Source organism: Nerophis ophidion, linkage group LG08 (assembly GCF_033978795.1).
Source record: "Nerophis ophidion isolate RoL-2023_Sa linkage group LG08, RoL_Noph_v1.0, whole genome shotgun sequence".
Classification (NCBI taxonomy): Eukaryota; Metazoa; Chordata; class Actinopteri; order Syngnathiformes; family Syngnathidae; genus Nerophis; species Nerophis ophidion.
Window position 1 is genome coordinate 24,141,951 of NC_084618.1, and position 19,206 is coordinate 24,161,156.

At 43.6% G+C, this 19,206-nt stretch overlaps 1 protein-coding gene across 1 annotated transcript in view; it reads right to left on the reverse strand.

The window, feature by feature from the left end:
- enc1 (ectodermal-neural cortex 1) overlaps positions 1-18,997 on the reverse strand; it is a 30,625-nt gene extending 11,628 nt beyond the window's left edge. The window contains exons 1-2 of the mRNA XM_061908060.1: positions 18,676-18,997; positions 1,604-3,412 (exon numbers count right to left, since the gene is read on the reverse strand). Of these exons, the coding sequence (XP_061764044.1) occupies positions 1,631-3,406 (1,776 nt within the window). The 5' untranslated portion in view covers positions 3,407-3,412; positions 18,676-18,997 and the 3' untranslated portion in view covers positions 1,604-1,630. The remainder of the gene's footprint in view (positions 1-1,603; positions 3,413-18,675) is intronic.
- Positions 18,998-19,206: the final 209 nt, after the last annotated feature.

Below are 19,206 nucleotides of genomic sequence, written 5' to 3' on the forward strand. Positions count from 1 at the left end.
TGGCCATGTAAAATCGCTAATGCTAATTTAAAGTTTATTCTGGTAAACTGAAAGTAGATTTGATATAATTTCTTAATATGATTAAAATCGAGAGTAAGTTTACTCAATGTTGATATTTGAGTGGGCCCCGGGTCCCTCTGTAGTGGAAAAGCTGGGTCCTGAGGCCAAAAAGGTCAAGAACCCTTGGACTACAAAGTGTTGCCTTAGCCGAGAAGTAGTATTTCCCGGTCTTTTCTTTTGTTGAGCCCTAAAAAGTATTTATACTGTAAGTATTGTACTTAGACCACACCAGTGGTTTTGATTATCAAATTTGGAGGTGTTGAAATTGCCATGTAAAATCGCTAATGTTAATCTAAAGTTTATTCTGGTAAACTGAAAGTAGGTTTGATATAATTTCTTAATATGATTAAAATCGAGAGTAAGTTTACTCAATGTTGATATTTGATTGGGCCCCGGGTCCCTCTGTAGTGGAAAAGCTGGGTCCTGAGGTCAAAAAGGTCAAGAACCCTTGGACTACAAAGTGTTGCGTTAGCCGAGAATTAGTATTTCCCGGTCTTTTCTTTTGTTGAGCCCTAAAAAGTATTTATACTGTAAGTATTGTACTTACAACACACCAGTGATTTTGCGCACCAAATTTTAATTGCCATGTAAAATTGCTAATGCTAATCTTTAGCATGTATATTGAAAATCCAATGTAAATTGGCATTGAGCTGGCATATTTTGAGAAGTGGAACCATACTCTACTTTTGAGCGCCTGCTTCTCGCATGCTAGATGGTTGAAATCCCCAAAATGTGAATAGTTTTGCACGGTGGAAGTAGGTTTGAAAAGAGGCAATGTGTCTCGGTTGGCACACTACATCCCTCCCTGCCGCATCCCCCGCCAAACTACACTTGTAGCCGTTGATGAATGGCTTCCGACGCGGCTCGAGTCGCCAGTGGCCTCTCCCTCTTCTCACCCGGCGTCAGGAGTGTAACCTCATCAAAGAGAGGCGGCAAAGAGTGGATTAGACTTGCCAGAGCGATGCGGGCTGCTGGCGTGCGGCCCATTTAATTGGCAGACCCCCTTCTTTTCCCGCTTGGAGTAACTCCCCCCGCTGGAGCAATAAAAGTATCCTATTCTCCTTCAATTATCCTGCCTGTCCTTTGGCAGGTCCCCACAGCCACATCAGTCACTTAACTTAACGCATGCAGGCCGACGTCAACCTCAACCCCCCCGCGACTTTCTTGCCTCCCTCCTCCGTGACATTCCTGTTGCTATCCCAAGAACCTGGAAACTTAAGAACCATTACCAGCCAACAATGAATTGATTTGGTTCACAAATTCTTAACATTTCTTGAGTCCAAAATCCCACATTAGTGAACTCTAATTCACGCGCAAAGAATTCCACTAATGCCTGGGTGTACCACCGCTGACGACCACAATGTATCCAACTGCACATCTTTTAGATTTTTCCCATGCATTCCAATACACAAGTGAATGGAAGCACAGTGAAAGGGTCAAAGAGATTGCATTTTGGCTTTAATTTCAAAGTATCTAACCAGAATACAACACTGTAAGATAATACTGCAACTAGTGTTTCTTCGGGTTGGATTGTTGGACGTACCTCATGGAATGAGTCCTGTTGAGGGCTTCAGGCCGGCAGATGCTTCCAGGTGCTGACGAAAGCCGTGGGAATGAGGGAGTACGGTACCGTGGTGATGCTGTTCCAAGCGTCCAGCGTAGGGTCGTAGCAGTCCAAAGTTTTACAGCGCTGAGTGCCAAAGTACCCGCCCACCACGTAGAGTTTGTTTCCCGATGCCACGGCCTGGCAGCTCATGCGCTTGGCCGTCACGTCGCCCACTTTAGTCCACTGATAGCTCTCGCTGCTGAACTTGTACGCCGAGCAAGCCGAGAACTCTGTGTCGCCGCCCATGACAAAGATCTGGTTTCCCAGCACGGCAGCAGCGGTGTAGCGCCAGGGCTGCGGGCAGGACGCCGGTACAGTCCATCGGTTCTCTTGGGGGTCGTAGCACTGGACTTTGGGCAGTTTGTCATGGGTGACGCTTGTTCCCCCGAAAGCAAAGAGCTTGAGTTTGACGCTGACCACGGCCGCGTTGCTCACGCCTTCTCGCAGAGGTGCCACCATGGTCCACTTGTTGGCCACCGGGTCGAACTGTTCCACCTGTTTGAGCGACACGGACGGTGAGGCGGGGAGGCAGCCGGTGGCCGCCGTGTGACCTCCGACCACATACAGGCAGTGCTTCAGTTCGGCTGAGCCGTGACCGAATCTGGCGATGAGCATTGGCGCCGCTTTGGACCATTCTTCATGGACCGTATCATAGACCCAAACGTCTTTGGACACCCCGTTTTCTGAACCTCGTCCCCCTGTGATATAAACCTTACAACCAATGGCACAGGCACTGAATTCCTTCCTGGGGCTCGGAATGTCTGCTTTGGGAATGATCTCCTTGGCCTTTTGGTCCACAAGGTACAGCTTGTCACACATGAATGTCTGCCCCCCCAGGAGAAAAAGGGCATGACTGGTTTTGCGGGGACGGGCACACGGACTATTGACCACGCCGTCGTTCTGCAGGATCTTCAGCTTGCAGCGGATGGCCTCATCTACCAGCTCCTTGCTCTTGGCCTGGGCGTTGATCAGCTCCTCAGTCGAGACGTTTTCCATCAGGAAAATGGCGGGCAAAAGAGCCAGGCGAACCGTTCTGAGGAGTTCAGGAAGGTCGCAGTGTCGTCTCTCTAGATCATAGTTGATCCAGTTCAGGGCAGTCTCATAAACTAGTCGCTCATCTTCAGTCTCTAGCTCTTCATGGGACAAAAGCTGGACCACCATGTCTTTGGGCAGCTGGAGGAAGTCTTCCGTCTTGCAAATGGCGGGGAAGTTGCTTAGGCACATGCTCCAGGAGAGTTCTGACAGCTTGGTACACTGGTGGGCGTCTGACAGCAGGAGCATCCCAAGGCAGTTGGACGGGTGAAGGTTCCTCTCCAGGAATTCTGCACATGCATCTCTGATGTCCTGGAACTCCAGCATGTCCCCGGCTTCCAGAAGTGACTCTGCATTCTCCTCGTTGATGACCACCCGAGAGGAGTACGCGTAGTCCAGCAGGAGCTCCAGGACTTCTGGGTGGATGGACTCGTGGAAGTCAACCTCCCTGGCCTGGCTCTCCCTCAGCCCGCCGCTGAACATGGCCTCAAAGTAACGGCTGCAAGCGGCCAGTACGGCGCGGTGGCATGGAAAGGAGCGGCTGCCGGCGTGAAGCAACACATCTGTGAATAGTCGTTGCTGCCGCAGAGAATTGAGGTGCATGAGGACGCTGTCGGCGTAGGAGGACTTGTGGAACAGGTAGATGTTCATGGAGCCGGTGCTAGCCCGGGATTTCCGGTTCTCGTGGACACACACAGACATTTTCATTGAATCCTGAAAAAGACAAAAAAAAAAAACATTTCAGAAGCATTCATTTATTTTATTTTTTTTTTATTTATTTTACGTGAGTAGCTACTGCCCCAAATACGTCTTCAGCAATACAAACAGGACAGACGGTACGTATTTTTATACAGTGAGTGTTGCAATCCTTCCCAAGAGCCAGCGAGGCATTAGGGAGGAGTTCCTGTGATTACTATTTGCACAACACTCCGAGAGTGAGTCAAAGAAGTCGAGCAGATAACGAGAGCCTTCTTCAGGATGCGGGGGCAGAGCGTGTTGTTTGTTTATTCAGCAAATATCCATTAGCCAAGTGAGTGCCTGTCTGTGAAAAAAGCACAAGCAGAGCAGCAGGACTCCAAAGTCCCCCAATAGTCTTGTTCTGTCTTTGGCCTGTCCTTGCTCAGAGCTCATTCCGCACAGAAACACAACACTTTATTTGTTACGGTGGCGCATTTGCACACATTGAGAACAAAAACATATTTTACTTTTGGGTACCTTATTGTACTTTATTAAGTAAATAGGATTGGTGCAAAACACTACCTTCCAGTAGACCGTGTTCCCCAAATTATCGGTCGGGACTAGGGATGTGTATTGTTTACATAGGGCATGGAGATATGGCAGAAAAGTACATCAGGATATAAATGTTTTATGTTGTTGTTATTAGGGGTGTAACGGTACGTGTATTTGTATTGAACTGTTTCGGTACGGGGGTTTTGGTTCGGTAAGGTGGTAAACCGAACAAGTTTCTAAGCTAAATTCTTAACAAGCTGCTTTGCTTCTTCAGCCTCTGTCTCAGCACCCAGCATTGTCCCACCCACACAACTATCTGATTGGTTACATATATTGCGGTAACAGCCAATCAGCAGTGCGTATTCAGAGCGCATGTAGTAAATGCTTCAGCGTCGAGCAGATAGGTGTTTAGCAGGTGAGCATAAGGCAGCGTACTCTCCCCAAATGATAATAAACACCTCCCAGTCAACTACTACTAACATCACTATGAGCCCGTTGACCTTCTAGAAACTTAAACTGCAGCTCAGCTCGCTCGCAGTTCTGGCTTGAGGTGAAGGCTAATTAGCTTTTAGCGTAACGTTAGCTCATTTTGCGGTGTGTGTGTGCGTTTTACGGACAGAAAAGCCTTGAATGGCAGGGTCCCTGCTATCACATGTTGATAAAAATAAAACATTTACATAATAATGCTGTGATACATTAAGCTCGATGAGTTGACTTGAAACTGTTTAATGTTGCACTTTTTATATGTAGAAAGGTTTTGTCAATTTATTTAATCTTAGCAACAATTTGAGGTAGTTGAATGTTGATTAACGTGGGCAGAATTATTATAGTGTTGCCAATGTTAAAAGGATAAAGCCATTGTTTACAAATTTGTTAAATAAATAACAAAATAATTATTTTTTGTTGTTTTCTTACCGTACCGAAAATGAACCGAACTGTGACCTCTAAACCGAGGTACGTACCGAACCGAAATTTTTGTATAGCGTTACGCCCCTAGTAGTTATTGATAATTATTGATTTTTTTCATGACCTGTCAAAAATAAGGACCAGGACAGAAAATATACTAAACGGAAATGTTTTTACTTCAAATGTAACTTTCCTCTGATTATAATCCCCTCAGCTATCGCGGCAGAAAGGAGAGGAGATGTCAACACAAGCATGGAAAACACTCAAACAATGTAAACAAAATTGTGAAATCACTTGACTAAAAGTTCTTAAAATGAAGGAGCAAAAATAAGGAATATGTAAGAAATGCTGAATAAAGTGTAACAATTTAATCATAGAAAAAACGCAGAAGAACTTTGTCGGGACGAGCGCCTCGCATCTTTTACAGACCACAATATCCCAAAAAACTGACTTTTTTTATTCTATCCACAATTTCTTCATTTTTACAACCTCTTTTAGTTCCGTGCAAAGAATCAACCGGCAGACAACGAGATGGCGCAACCAAGTTTGATACTGTCACCTGATTGGCTCCAAATGATCAGTGATCACTTCCTGCTTTGCTCGGTTACCAGAAAGCGAGTGCCTTTGTTCATGCAACTTCCGCTTCCTTCCCACATAGAAGGGAAAAAAATTATAGAACATTTTATTGACCGTGGTTCTCAGCAGGAAACCGATGGTTTGTACAGTCCAGGTAGAGAACGAGACGCTGTCCCTGGTGGAGGAGTTTAAGTATCTCGGGGTCTTGTACACGCGTGAGGGAAAGATGGAGAGGGAAATCAGCCGGAGAATCGGAGCAGCTGGGGCAGTATTGCGGTCGAGAGCTGAGCCAGAATACAATGCTCCTGGTCTACCGAGCTATCTACACTCCTACTCTCACCTATGGTCATGAAGTGTGGGTCATGACGGAAGGAACAAGATTGGGGATACACGCGGCCGAAATGATTTTCCTCAGAAGGGTGGCTGGCATCTCCCTTAGAGATAGGGTGAGAAGTTCAGTCACCCAAAAGAGTTGAGCCGCTGCTCCTTCGCTTGGAAAGGAGCCAGCTTAGGTGGTTCGGGCATCACGAGCGTCTCCCAAGGGAGGTCCTCATTGCACGTCCCACTGGGAGGAGACCCCGCGGCAGGCCAAGGATTACATCTCCTCTCTGGCTTGGGAATGCTTCGGGATCCCCCAGGAGGAAGTTGCTAATGTTGCTCTGGAAAGGGAAGTCTGGGGTTCTCTTCTGGAGCTGTTGTCCCTGCGACCCGATTCCGATAAGTAGTTGAAGATGGATGGATGGATTGTCTATCCCGATATGTATTGATATAACCCCTACTCGTACGAAATCGGTACTTTGAAAAAGGATGCGGTTCCTTAAATGGTGCCTGAATCAGCACTTAAAAAATAGAAAACTTGCACAACTTCTGTTGAGTAAATTCAGCATCAATAGATCAATAATAATAACTTAGAATTTCATGGCTGCAACACGTGCCAATGTAGTTGGGAAAGGGCATGTTCACCACTGTGTTACAGCATCTTTTTTTTTAACAACACTCAATAAACGTTTGGGAACTGAGGAAACTAATTGTTGAAGCTTTGAAATTGGAATTCTTTCCCATTCTTGTTTTATGTTGAGCTTCAGTTGTTCAACAGTCCGAGGTCTCCGCTGTCGTATTTTAAGCTTCATAATGCGCCACACATTTTCAATGGGAGACAGGTCTGGACTGCTGGCAGGCCAGGAAAGTACCCGCACTCTTTTTTTACCAAGCCACGCTGTTATAACACGTGCTGAATGTGGCTTGGTATTGTCTTACTGAAATAAACAGGGGCGTCCATGAAAAAGACGGCGCTTAGATGGCAGCCTATGTTGTTCCAAAACCTGTATGTACCTTTCAGCATTAATGGTGCCTTCACAGATGTGTACGTTACCCATGCCTTGGGCACTAATGCACCCCCATACCATCACAGGTGCTGGCTTTTGAACTTTGCGTCGATAACAGTCTGGATGGTTAGCTTCCACTTTGGTCGGGATGACACGATGTCAAATATTTCCAAAAACAATTTGAAATGTGGACTCGTCAGACCACAGAACACTTTTCTACTTTGCATCAGTCCATCTTAGATGATCTCGGGCCCAGAGAAGCCGGCGGCGTTTCTGGATGTTGTTGATAAATGGCTTTCGCTTTGCATAGTAGAGCTTTAACTTGCCCTTGCAGATTTAGCGACAAACTGTATTTAGTGACAGTAGTTTTCAGAAGTGTTCCTGAGCCCATGTGGTGATATCCTTTAGAGATTGATGTCGGTTTTTGATACAGTGCCGTCTGAGGGATCGGAGGTCACGGTCATTCAATGTTGGTTTCCGGCCATGCCGCTTACGTGGAGTGATTTCTCCAGATTCTTTGAACCTTTTGATGATATTATGGACCGTAGATGTTGAAATCCCTACATTTCTTGCAATTGCACTTTGAGAAACGTTGTTCTTAAATTGTTTGACTATTTGCTCACGCAGTTGTGGACAAAGGGGTGTACCTCGCCCCATCCTTTCTTGTGAAAGACTGAGCATTTTTTGGGAAGCTGTTTTTTTACCCAATCTTGGCACCCAACTGTTCCCAATTAGCCTGCACACCTGTGGGATGTTCCAAATAAGGGTTTGATGAGCAGTCCTCAACTTTATAAGTATTTATTGCCACCTTTCCCAACTTCTTTGCCACGTGTCGCTGGCATCAAATTCTAAAGATAATGATTCTTTGCAAAAAAAAAAAAAAAATTTTTTTTATCAGTTTGAACATCAAAGATGTTGTCTTTGTAGCATATTCAACTGAATATGGGTTGAAAATGATTTGCAAATCATTGTACTTCGTTTATATTACATCTAAAAAAAATTCCCAACTCATATGGAAACAGGGTTTGTAAATAAATTAATATTAAGTTCTCGATAATAATTCAAGAAATTCTGTCTCACCAGAAAGTAGTTGAGAAGCACTGCAGTAGACAGACATCCAAAAGTGAGGTGACCTTTTCAAAATATGCTGTATGGATACATTATCCAAACACGAAAAACTTTACTCACCAGCAGTATCTTTGCTTTTTCACAAACCCACAACCAACTCCCAGCACAGTCATTGACCTTTGGGGAAGTTGGTAGTAAAACTTTGTGTATTTGTAGACTTTTCATTTCCTCTGCATCCCAGGGTTCATGGATTTTTTATTTTTTATTAGTGACTTACAACGTTATAAATTTCCCTGTCTTTCTCATTGCGCTTCAGGTCAGTTTCCTGCGGTTGCATCACCGCCCTCCAAGCCCTCCCTCTCGACGACACAACCATGCGTGGAGGTTTCTGGTTGAACACGGCCTACCTCCGAGGAGCGTGTGAGGAGAATGTCAAGCATCGCAACAACTTTAACAACCTGACATGATAAGGTAATGGAGGGGGAAAAAAATAGATGCTCGGGATTCCAGGTGAATATAAGCGTATGTACTCAGCGCCCGTCAGCCAACGCTCAAGCTCGAAAAAAATGTTTTGACATGCTGGACGAGTATGTTCCTCACTTCCAGGCATTCCAAGTATGCGTACAGTAAAAGCTCACAAAGCCGATGTTAGCTTAGTGCCGGGACCGGAGGCAGGTAAATGCAAATGGCGAACAAGGCCGTAAAACGGGAATAAGAGGATGCAATGGATCGTAAGACATACAGAGTGCGGAGAGTCACAGGAGTTAACATGTGACAGGGATTATATGTACTCTATGTAACTGGGTTACCTTGGCAACCACAACCTGGAACATCCACATGTCTTTTAGGCTAGTGCCTCAGAGAGCCGCTTCATGGTATTATTTAGTTCGTCCTTTTATGCAAATGCAACCAAATTATGCAGGACCACAGCCAATGTTGCCTAATCCCGAGTTTTAATCTAAAATCTTAACAAGCTGCTTTGCTTCTTCTGCCTCTGTCTCAGCACCCAGCATTGTCCCACCCACACAACCATCGGATTGGTTACATATATAGTGGTAACAGCCATTCAGCAGTGCATATTCAGAGCGCATGTAATAAATGCTTCAGCGTCGAGCAGATAGGTGTTTAGCAGGTGAGCATAAGGCAGCGTACTCTCCCCAAATGATAATAAACACCTCCCAGTCAACTACTACTAACATCACTATGAGCCCGTTGACCTTCTAGAACAGGGGTGTCAAACTCAAATACAGAGTTGGCCAAAATTTAAAACTGAACAAAGCCGCGGGCCAAGGTTGAAAAAATGAACCTTTTAATAGGGACCCAAACAAGTTTTTCATTAACTATTGAACAAGCAAGGCTTATATAATTTTATAGTGACATGCAAAATCCAGTTACAAATAATAAAAAATATCAATGGCATATCAAATAAAATTTAAATAAAAATGTAATGCCTCTATTCTATTTGCAGCCTTCTGAGGTAAATATCAAAACAAACTTTTTCCGCAGGCTAATAATGAATTTGAAAATAAAATAATAATGAATGAATCAAACATTCAAGCCTTGAAGTAGCAAGAGAAAGTGCATGAATAGATTGTTAATTATTGCTCAGTTTGCTATACTGATTTGCTTTAACGCTGAATATGGAAAAAGCAACGCTTATACAACTTAATAGTGCAAAATCAACTTTAAAAAAAACATCAATGGTATATAAAAGAATGTAAATAAAAAATGGAATGCCTCTTTTCTATTTGCAGTCTTCTGAGGTAAATATCAACATTAACTTTTTCCACAGGCGAATACATTTGAAAATAAAGTAACAATGAATAAATCAACCATTCAGGCCTTTTTACTGCTCAGTTTGCGACACACGGTTGTTGGTAGCAAGCGGTGTATATTGTAGCGTCCCGGGAGAGTTAGTGCTGCAAGGGGTTCTGGGTATTTGTACTGTGGTGTTTATGTTGTGTTACGGTGCGGATGTTCTCCCGAAAATGTGTTTGTCATTCTTGCATGGTGTGGATCCACAGTGTGGCGCATATTTGTAACAGTGTTTAAGTTGTTTATACGGCCACCCTTAGTGTGACCTGAATGGCTTTTGAATAAGTATGCGATGCATTCACTTGTGTGTGTGTTAAACCCGCATATATTATGTGATTGGGCCGGCACGCTGTTTGTAAGGAGGAAAACCGGACATGACGACAGGTTGTAGAAGATGCTAAAGGCAGTGCCTTTAAGGCACGCCCCCGATATTGTTGTACGGGTAGAAATCGGGAGAAATTTGGGAGAATTGTTGCCCCGTGAGATTTTTGGGAGGGGCACTGAAATTCGGGAGTCTCCCGGGAAAATTAGGAGGGTTGGCTAGTATGAGTATTAGGGGCGAATGCGGTGTACCGGCGGGCCAGCTCTAATGTTATTTGGAAATTGCCTCAAGGGCCAAATGAAATTACATGGGGCCAGAGTTTACACCCATGTTCTAGAAACTTAAACTGCAGCTCAGCTAGCTCGCAGTTCAGGCTTGAAGTGAAGGCTAATTAGCTTTTAGCGTAACATTAGCTCATTCTGCGGTGTGTGTGTGTGTGTGTGTGTGTGTGTGTGTGTGTGTGTGTGTGTGTGTGTGTGTGTGTGTGTGTGTGTGTGTTTGTGTGTGGGTGTGTGTGTGTGTGTTTGTTTGTTTGTTTGTGTGTGGGTTTTACGGACAGAAAAGCTTTGAATGTCAGGGTCCCTGCTATCACAGGTTGATAAAAATATAACATTTACATAATACAAATCAACTACAGGCTTCCTAAATGCTGTAATAAATTAAGTATGATGAGTTGACTTGAAACTGTTTAATGTTGCACTTTTTATATGTAGAAGAAAAGTTTTGTCATTTTATTTAATCTGAGCAACAATTTGAGGCAGTTTAATGTGGATTAACGTGGGCAGAATTATTATAGTGTTCCCAATGTTAAAACGATAAAGCCATTGTTTACAAATTTGGTAGATAAATAACCCAAAAATGTATATTTTGTTGTTTTCTTACTGTACCGAAAATGAACCGAACCGTGACCTCTATACCGAGGTAAGTACCGAACCGAAATTTTTGTGTACCGTTACACCCCTACCGGGGCCAGATTCTTTATTACACATGTTATGCCTCGCGGGCCAAATTGAAGATGCCGGCGGGCCGCAATTTGGACACCCTTAGTTTAAAGGTTCCAATGGAAAAAAAAAAAAATTGGAAAAGCTTGTTGTGTTAAATAACATTGAGTTAAGAGCTGCAATTAAAAGGATTAAATTTATTTTCTTTCGTCATTAAAATACAAACCCCGTTTCCATATGAATTGGGAAATTGTGTTAGATGTAAATATAAACAGAATACAATGATTTGTAAATCCTTTTTAACCCATATTCAATTGAATGCACTACAAAGACAATATATTTGATGTTTAAAGTCATTAACTTTTTTTTTTTTGCAAATAATAATTAACTTAGAATTTCATGGCTGCAACATGTGCCAAAGTAGTTGGGAAAGGGCATGTTCACCACTGTGTTACATCACCTTTTCTTTTAACAATACTCAATAAACGTTTGGGAAGTGAGGAAACTAATTGTTGAAGCTTTGAAAGTGGAATTATTTTCCACTTTCCAAAGTGGAAAAGTGTTCTGGCCAGAGAAGCCGGTGGCGTTTCTGGATGTTATTGATAAATGGCTTTTGCTTTGCATAGTAGAGCTTTAACTTGCACTTACAGATGTAGCGACAAACTATATTTAGTGCCAGTGGTTTTCTGAAGTGTTCCTAAGGCCTTGTGGTGATATCCTTTAGAGATTGATGTCGGTTTTTGATACAGTGCCGTCTGAGGGATCGAAGGTCACGTTCATTCAATGTTGGTTTCGGGGCATGCCGCTTACCTGGAGTGATTTCTCCAGATTCTCTGAACCTTTTGATGAAATCCCTAAATTTCTTGCATTCGCACTTTGAGAAACGGCTATTTGCTCACGCAGTTGTGGACAAACGGGTGTACCTCGCCCCATCCTATTTTTTGGGAAGCTGTTTTTTTACCCAATCATGCCACCCACCTGTTCCCAGTTAGCCTGCACACCTGTGTGATTTTCCAAATAAGTGTTTGATGAGCATTCCTCAACTTTATCAGTATTTATTGCCACTTTTCCCAACTTCTTAGTCACGTGTTGATGGCATCAAATTCTAAAGTTAATGATTATTTGCAAAACAAAAAATGTTTATCAGTTTGAACATCAAATATGTTGTCTTTGTAGCATATTCAACTAAATATGGGTTGAAAAGGCTTTGCAAATCATTGTATTCCGTTTATATTTACATCTAACACAATTCCCCAACTTGAATGGAAATGGGGTTTGTATATTAATCCATCAAATGCCTTATTGACACAATATTGCTCGGCACATAAAACGATGTGGCGGGCCAGATGTGGCCCCCGGGCCTCGAGCTCGACACCTGTGGGAAAGCGTCTTAACACATGCACGCTTGACTAAGAGCCGGAATGAGGACGAAGCATTTATCAGCGCCGGGATGAAATATCAAACAGAGTGTGACCTTGGCTCAACAGGCCCGATCACATTCCGCCAGCGACAAAGACGACAACGCGTCACCTTGTGGCCTCTAGCTTAGTTATCACACACACACACACACACACACACATCCACACACACACATTCACACACACACATTCACACACACACACACACACACACACACACACACACACACACACACACACACACACACACACACACAAACACACACACACACACACGCCATCGATTCTGATCTTTGTGTTTTCTCATTTCCAACACCTAATTGCATGGGAAAAACTATCCCATCAGGAAAAAAAGAGCGTTTCTGGTGAATCATGCACTAAATGAGGGAGGTCTGTCACCACCGCGTTATAATTAGCAAGACTTTTGATTAAAATAATGGACGCTATTCTCGCACCAAAGAGATTGAAGTGAATTCATTTCCTGCTTTGGGCGGCCGTTAAATCAAGATTAATCTCTAGCTCGCAATCGTTCTCACGCTCTGCACTTCATGGATTGATTGTTTTTCTTTCCTCTGTGTGGAAAGTAATACTGAAGAAACGGCATTGTTTTTTGTTTTTTTCTGGTATAATGACACCAGTTAGAGTCGAGATGAAAGGACGCGTCGCTGTCCAAAACATTCCATGCTTTGCACTCGTCAGACATGACTAATGGAGCGATGAGCTCATCCCAACAATCAGTGCTTATCAATTGCATCCAACTTTTCCATGTTGTTTACTTAGGTTTGTTTCTGTGGCTGTAAAGTGATTATGATAGATCATTGGTGTCAAAGTCAAGGCCCGCGGGCCAAATCCGGCCTCCGAATGAATGATAAATGGTCCCTGGTAAGACATTTGATTAGTATTAGAACCACAGCCGCCTGCTGCTGTTTTGCACGCACCAATACTCCATCAGTGTTGGCGCTGGGAAATTTTAAAGTGCTGTCCCAGGGACCCCATCAAGTCATAAAAATGGGGCCCCACAGTACATTTTTGGGGTCCCACTTTTAACAGATTTGAAAACAAATAATAAATGTACGCATTATCCTTTTATATCTTACAAACCCCGTTTCCATATGAGTTGGGAAATTGTGTTGGATAAAAATATAAACGGAATACAATGATTTGCAAATCCTTTTCAACCCATATTCAGTTGAATATGCTACAAAGACAACATATTTGATGTTCAAACTGATAAATATTTTTTTTTGCAAATAATCATTAAATTTAGAATTTGATGCCAGCAACATGTGACAAAGAAGTTGGGAAAGGTGGTAATAAATACTGATAAAGATGAGGAATGCTCATCAAACACTTATTTGGAACATCCCACAGGTGTGCAGGCTAATTGGGAACAGGTGGGTGCCATGATTGGGTATAAAAACAGCTTACCAAAAAATGCTCAGTCTTTCACAAGAATGGATGGGGTGAGGTACACCCCTTTGTCCACAACTGCGTGAGCAAATAGTCAAACAGTTTAAGAACGACGTTTCTCAAAGTGCAATTGCAAAAAATTTGGGGATTTCAACATCTACGGTCCATGATATCATCAAAAGGTCCAGAGAATCTGGAGAAATCACTCCATGTAAGCAGCATGGCCGGAAACCACCATTGAATGACTGTGACCTTCTATCCCTCAGACGGCACTGTATCAAAAACCGACATCGATCTCTAAAGGATATCACCACATGGGCTTGGGAACACTTCAGAAAACCACTGTCACTAAATACAGTTCGTAGCTACATCTGTAAGTGCAAGTTCAAGCTCTACTATGCAAAGCGAAAGCCATTTATCAACAACAGCCAGAAACACTGCTGGCTTCTCTGGGCCCGAGATCATCTAAGATGGACTGATGCAAAGTGGAAAAGTGTGCTGTGGTCTGACGAGTCTACATTTCAAATTGTTTTTGGAAATATTCGACATTGTGTCATCTGGACCAAAGGGGAAGCGGACCATCCAGACTGTTATTGACACAAAGTTCTAAAGCCAGCATCTGTGATAGTAAGGGGGTGCATTAGTGCCCAAGGCATGGGTAACTTACACATCTGTGAAGGAACCATTAATGCTGAAAAGTACATACAGGTTTTGGAACAACATATGCTGCCATCTAAGCGCCGTCTTTTTCATGGACACCCCTGCTTATTTCAGCCAATTCCAAGCCACATTCAGCATGTGTTACAACAGCGTGGCTTTGTAAAAAAAGAGTGTGGGTACTTTCCTCGCCCGCCTGCAGTCCAGACCTGTCTCCCATCAAAAATGTGTGACGCATTATGAAGCGTGAAATACGACAGCGGGCTGTTGAACGACTGAAGCTCTACATAAAACAAGAATGGGAAAAAATTCCACTTTCAAAGCTTCAACAATTAGTTTCCTCAGTTCCCAAAAATGTATTGAGTGTTGTTAAAAAAAAGAATGATGTAACACAGTGGTGAACATGCCCTTTCCCAACTACTTTGGTATGTGTTGCAGCCATGAAATTCCAAGTTTATGAGTTTGAACATCAAATAGCTTGTCTTGTGCATTCAATTGAATATGGGTTGAAAAGGATATGCAAATCTTTTTTTTTGTTTATATTTACATCTAACACAATTTCTCAACTCATATGGGAACGGGGTTTGTACTTGTTACTTTGTGACTTTGACTTTTCGGCCCCTGGCGGAAAAAAGTTTGGTTCGAAGGGATAACATCATCCATTGTCATTTGTACCCCAGAAGAAGAAATTAGCTCAACAATGAATGTAATAATTCTTTTCGAACAGACTTTGGAAAAAAACACCCATTGCATCCCAGGGAGAAAGGATGACGCCTCTGGTCTCCATCTGAGGCCTGACTGGCTTCAAATCATTGCCAGGTGTCCTTAATCATAGACTCTGGGAGAGGGATGGGAATGTGACGCAGGGGGGGGACGGAGGGGGACTTCCTTCACAAGTAAACATGGGGATCAGATGGGCTCGGAAGAGACAAAAAGGAAAGAGGGCATGTAGGACGACCATCGATCAGCATCAACTCTTCTCCCGCTGGATCTAATTTATAGTCTTGAGCCAGCTGTCGTGAACACGTTAAGACCGCAAGCGTCCGGATAAAACGAATTTACGGGCCATCAGGCTGGCGTGACACCTGATGTCGCCTGTTTAACGAGTATGTGCCCTAAGACAACAAAAGTCGCCTCGGGGCTCTTTTCATAAGGAGCGGGTTTAATGACCGCACGTCTGATACATCAGAGTGAGAACCTAACGTCAGGACGCTGAAAAAGGTTACCATCTGTCTCCACCAATTGGGTTTACAGAAAGGACGGACGGAGTATGCAATAGTAACTATTTCCGCTGAGGGCCACAGACAAAATAACGTGGAGGCCATTTTGGTAGTTTTCACTTTCAAATAAAAGTGATCAGGTTGTGTTTTGTGTGTTGACTCTTTGTGTTGGTAGCAAGTTGTTGTACCATTCGTAGAAAATGTTGAGTGGATTGGGTGATAAAAGGGAATGTTGTGCTGTGTACACTTCAAATTACAATGTAGGGTCATCTCATTGTACACAATAAATTTGCAGCAATTAGATTGTCAGATATTCCCCTGCCGAGTGTGAAGCGACCGGGATGAGAATGAGCCCCTCCAAGTCCGAGTCCATGGTTCTCGCCCGGAAAAGGGTGGAGTGCCAGCTACAATTGGGTAGGAGATCCTGCCCCAAGTGGAGGAGTTCAAGTACCTAGGAGTCTTGTTCACGAGTGAGGGAATAGCGGATTGTGAGATCGACAGGCGGATCGGTGCGGCGTCTTCAGTAATGCGGACGCTGTATCGATCCGTTGTGGTGAAGAAGGAGCTGAGCCGGAAGGCAAAGCTCTCAATTTACCGGTCGATCTACGATCCCATCCTCACCTATGGTTATGAGCTTTGGGTTATGACCGAAAGGACAAGATCACGGGTACAACCGGCCGAAATGAGTTTCCTCCGCCGGGTAGCGGGGCTCTCCCTTAGAGATAGGGTGAGAAGCTCTGCCATCCGGGGGGAGCTCAAAGTAAAGCCGCTGCTCCTCCACATCGTGACATAAAACAATAGTGAACCACTGACCTAGTGTATAAGTGCATAAGTATACATGCTGAAAGTAGTGTAGTGTATGTAAACATCTTCAACTGCACGAATTCCATGCAACTGGATTATTATTTGTGCATATCTGTTAGAGCATGCATAATAATGGAAAAGTATTGATACACAAGTACACAATATTGTGTCCTGGCGCAGGATTTGTGTCTGGGGGGCGTGAGAGGCAATATCGCATATATGCAGATGGATCAATAAACAAACATTCACTTTCGGGAAGGCGTAGAAAATGTTTGTCCTGTATAAAAATGCAACACCCAGCAAGTTCCAAACAGCCCCTTTTAATGCAGTGCTTCTTAAAGCCTGGGGGGGCGTGAGAGCCATGAGCCTAATAGCATCTTTAGCGTTATTAAATAACTATCTTGACACATGCGTAGAAGAAACATAAACATAACTTCAATGTGGGACGTGGGAAAAATCCTGTCCCCTGGGGGGGGGCGTGACATAAAATGATAGTGAACTACTGACTTAGTGTACAAGTGCATAAGTATACATGCTGAAAGTAGTGTATGTAAACATCTTCAACTGCACGAATTCCATGCAACTGGATTGTTATTTGTGTATATTTGTTAGTGCATGCATCATAAGGGAAAAGTATTGATAAACAAGTACACAATATTGTGTCGTGGCGCAGGATTTGTGGGGGTGGGTGGGGGTGGGCGTGAAGGGGGAGGAAATATTGCGTATGTGCAAATGGATAAATAAATAAACATTCACTTTCGGAAAGGCGTAGAAAATTTCTGTCCTGTATAAAAATGAGCAAGTTCCAAACAGCCCTTTTTAATGCCGTGCTCTTAAAGGGGCCTGGGGGGGCGTGAGTGCCATGAGCCTAATAGCATCTTTAACTTATTTATTAAATAACTATCTTGACACATGCATAGAAGAAAAATAAACATTACTTCAGCGTGGGGTGTGAAAAAAATCCTGTCCCCTGGGGGGGCGTGACATAAAATAATAGTGAACCACTGACCTAGTGTATAAGTACATAAGTATACATACTGAAAGTAGTGTATGTAAACATCCTCAACTGCACTAACTCCATGCAACTGGATTGTTATTTGTGTATATTTGTTAGTGCATGCATAATAATGTAGAAGTATTGATGCACAAGTACACAATATTGTGTCCTGGCGCAGGATTTGTGTGGGTGTGTGTGTGGGGGGTGAGGGGGCGTGAGAGGCAATATTGCGTACATGCAGATGGATAAATAAATAAACATTCACTTTAGGCAGGGCGTGGAAAATTTCTGTCCTGTTTAAAAATGCATCTGCGAGCAAATTTTAAACAGCCCCTTTTAATGCAGTGCTTCTTAAATGGCCTGGGGGGGCGTGAGAGCCATGAGCCTAATATCATCCTTAGTGTTATTAAAATAACTATCTTGACACATGCGTAGAAGAAAAATAAACATTACTTCAGCGTGGGGTGTGAAAAAAATCCTGTCCCCTGGGGGGGGCGTGACATAAAATAATAGTGAACCACTAACCTAGTGTATAAGTGTGTAAGTATACATGCTGAAAGTAGTGTATGTAAACATCCTCAACTGCACTAACTCCATGCAACTGGATTGTTATTTGTGTATATTTGTTAGTGCATGCATAATAATGTAGAAGTATTGATGCACAAGTACACAATATTGTGTCCTGGCGGAGGATTTGTGTGGGTGTGTGTGTGGGGGTGAGGGGGCGTGAGAGGCAATATTGCGTACATGCAGATGGATAAATAAATAAACATTCACTTTAGGCAGGGCGTGGAACATTTCTGTCCTGTTTAAAAATGCATCTGCGAGCAAATTTTAAACAGCCCCTTTTAATGCAGTGCTTCTTAAATGGCCTGGGGGGGCGTGAGAGCCATGAGCCTAATATCATCCTTAGTGTTATTAAAATAACTATCTTGACACATGCGTAGAAGAAAAATAAACATTACTTCAGCGTGGGGCGTGAAAAATATCCTGTCCCCCTGGGGGGGCGTGACATAAAATAATAGTGAACCACTAACCTAGTGTATAAGTGTGTAAGTATACATGCTGAAAGTAGTGTATGTAAACATCCTCAACTGCACTAACTCCATGCAACTGGATTGTTATTTGTGTATATTTGTTAGTGCATGCATAATAATGGAGAAGTATTGATGCACAAGTACACAATATTTTGTTCTCAAGTTTCCAGAACGCTTTTTTTGAGGTGGGGGGTATTTAATGATGTAGTTGATAGGCTGAGTGTGTGTGATGAACAATGAAAAGAGCTCACCTCTTTGGGGGAAAGCAGGAGTTCAACCTCGCCCGTGGAATCCCTCAGACATGCCCGTGGTGGGAGAGCCACGATGCCGCCTCGCTCTGAGCGCTTCTCCCGGCAGCAGAGCAGAAGAATCCGCGATCCGACTGTCGGTGCGTGTGTGTGCCTTATGGAGGCCGGTAGAAGACGGGCTTTGATCGGTTACGCTGGTGATGAGTCTCCGCAGCAGGCTACGTTTCTGCTTCTTCTTTTCTGTCTGACTTTGACTGACTGACTGACCGACTGACTGACTGACTGAGCCGCCGGTGCCTCCGTTCTTGTGGTGACCGTTTGTGTGTGTCTGTTCAGCGGGGAGGGGAGGAGGGAGGAGCCGTCACCTCGCGGAGCAAATGAAGTGCGAGCTGGAGTGGAGGGGGGGGGGTGTTGGTTTGCAAAATGCTTGGCGCACACACTCACTCACACACACACACACACACATGCAAACACAAATTTTTGTATTTTATACCTTCTTGAGACACTCCAAAAAATGCCTACCTCTTTAGGACC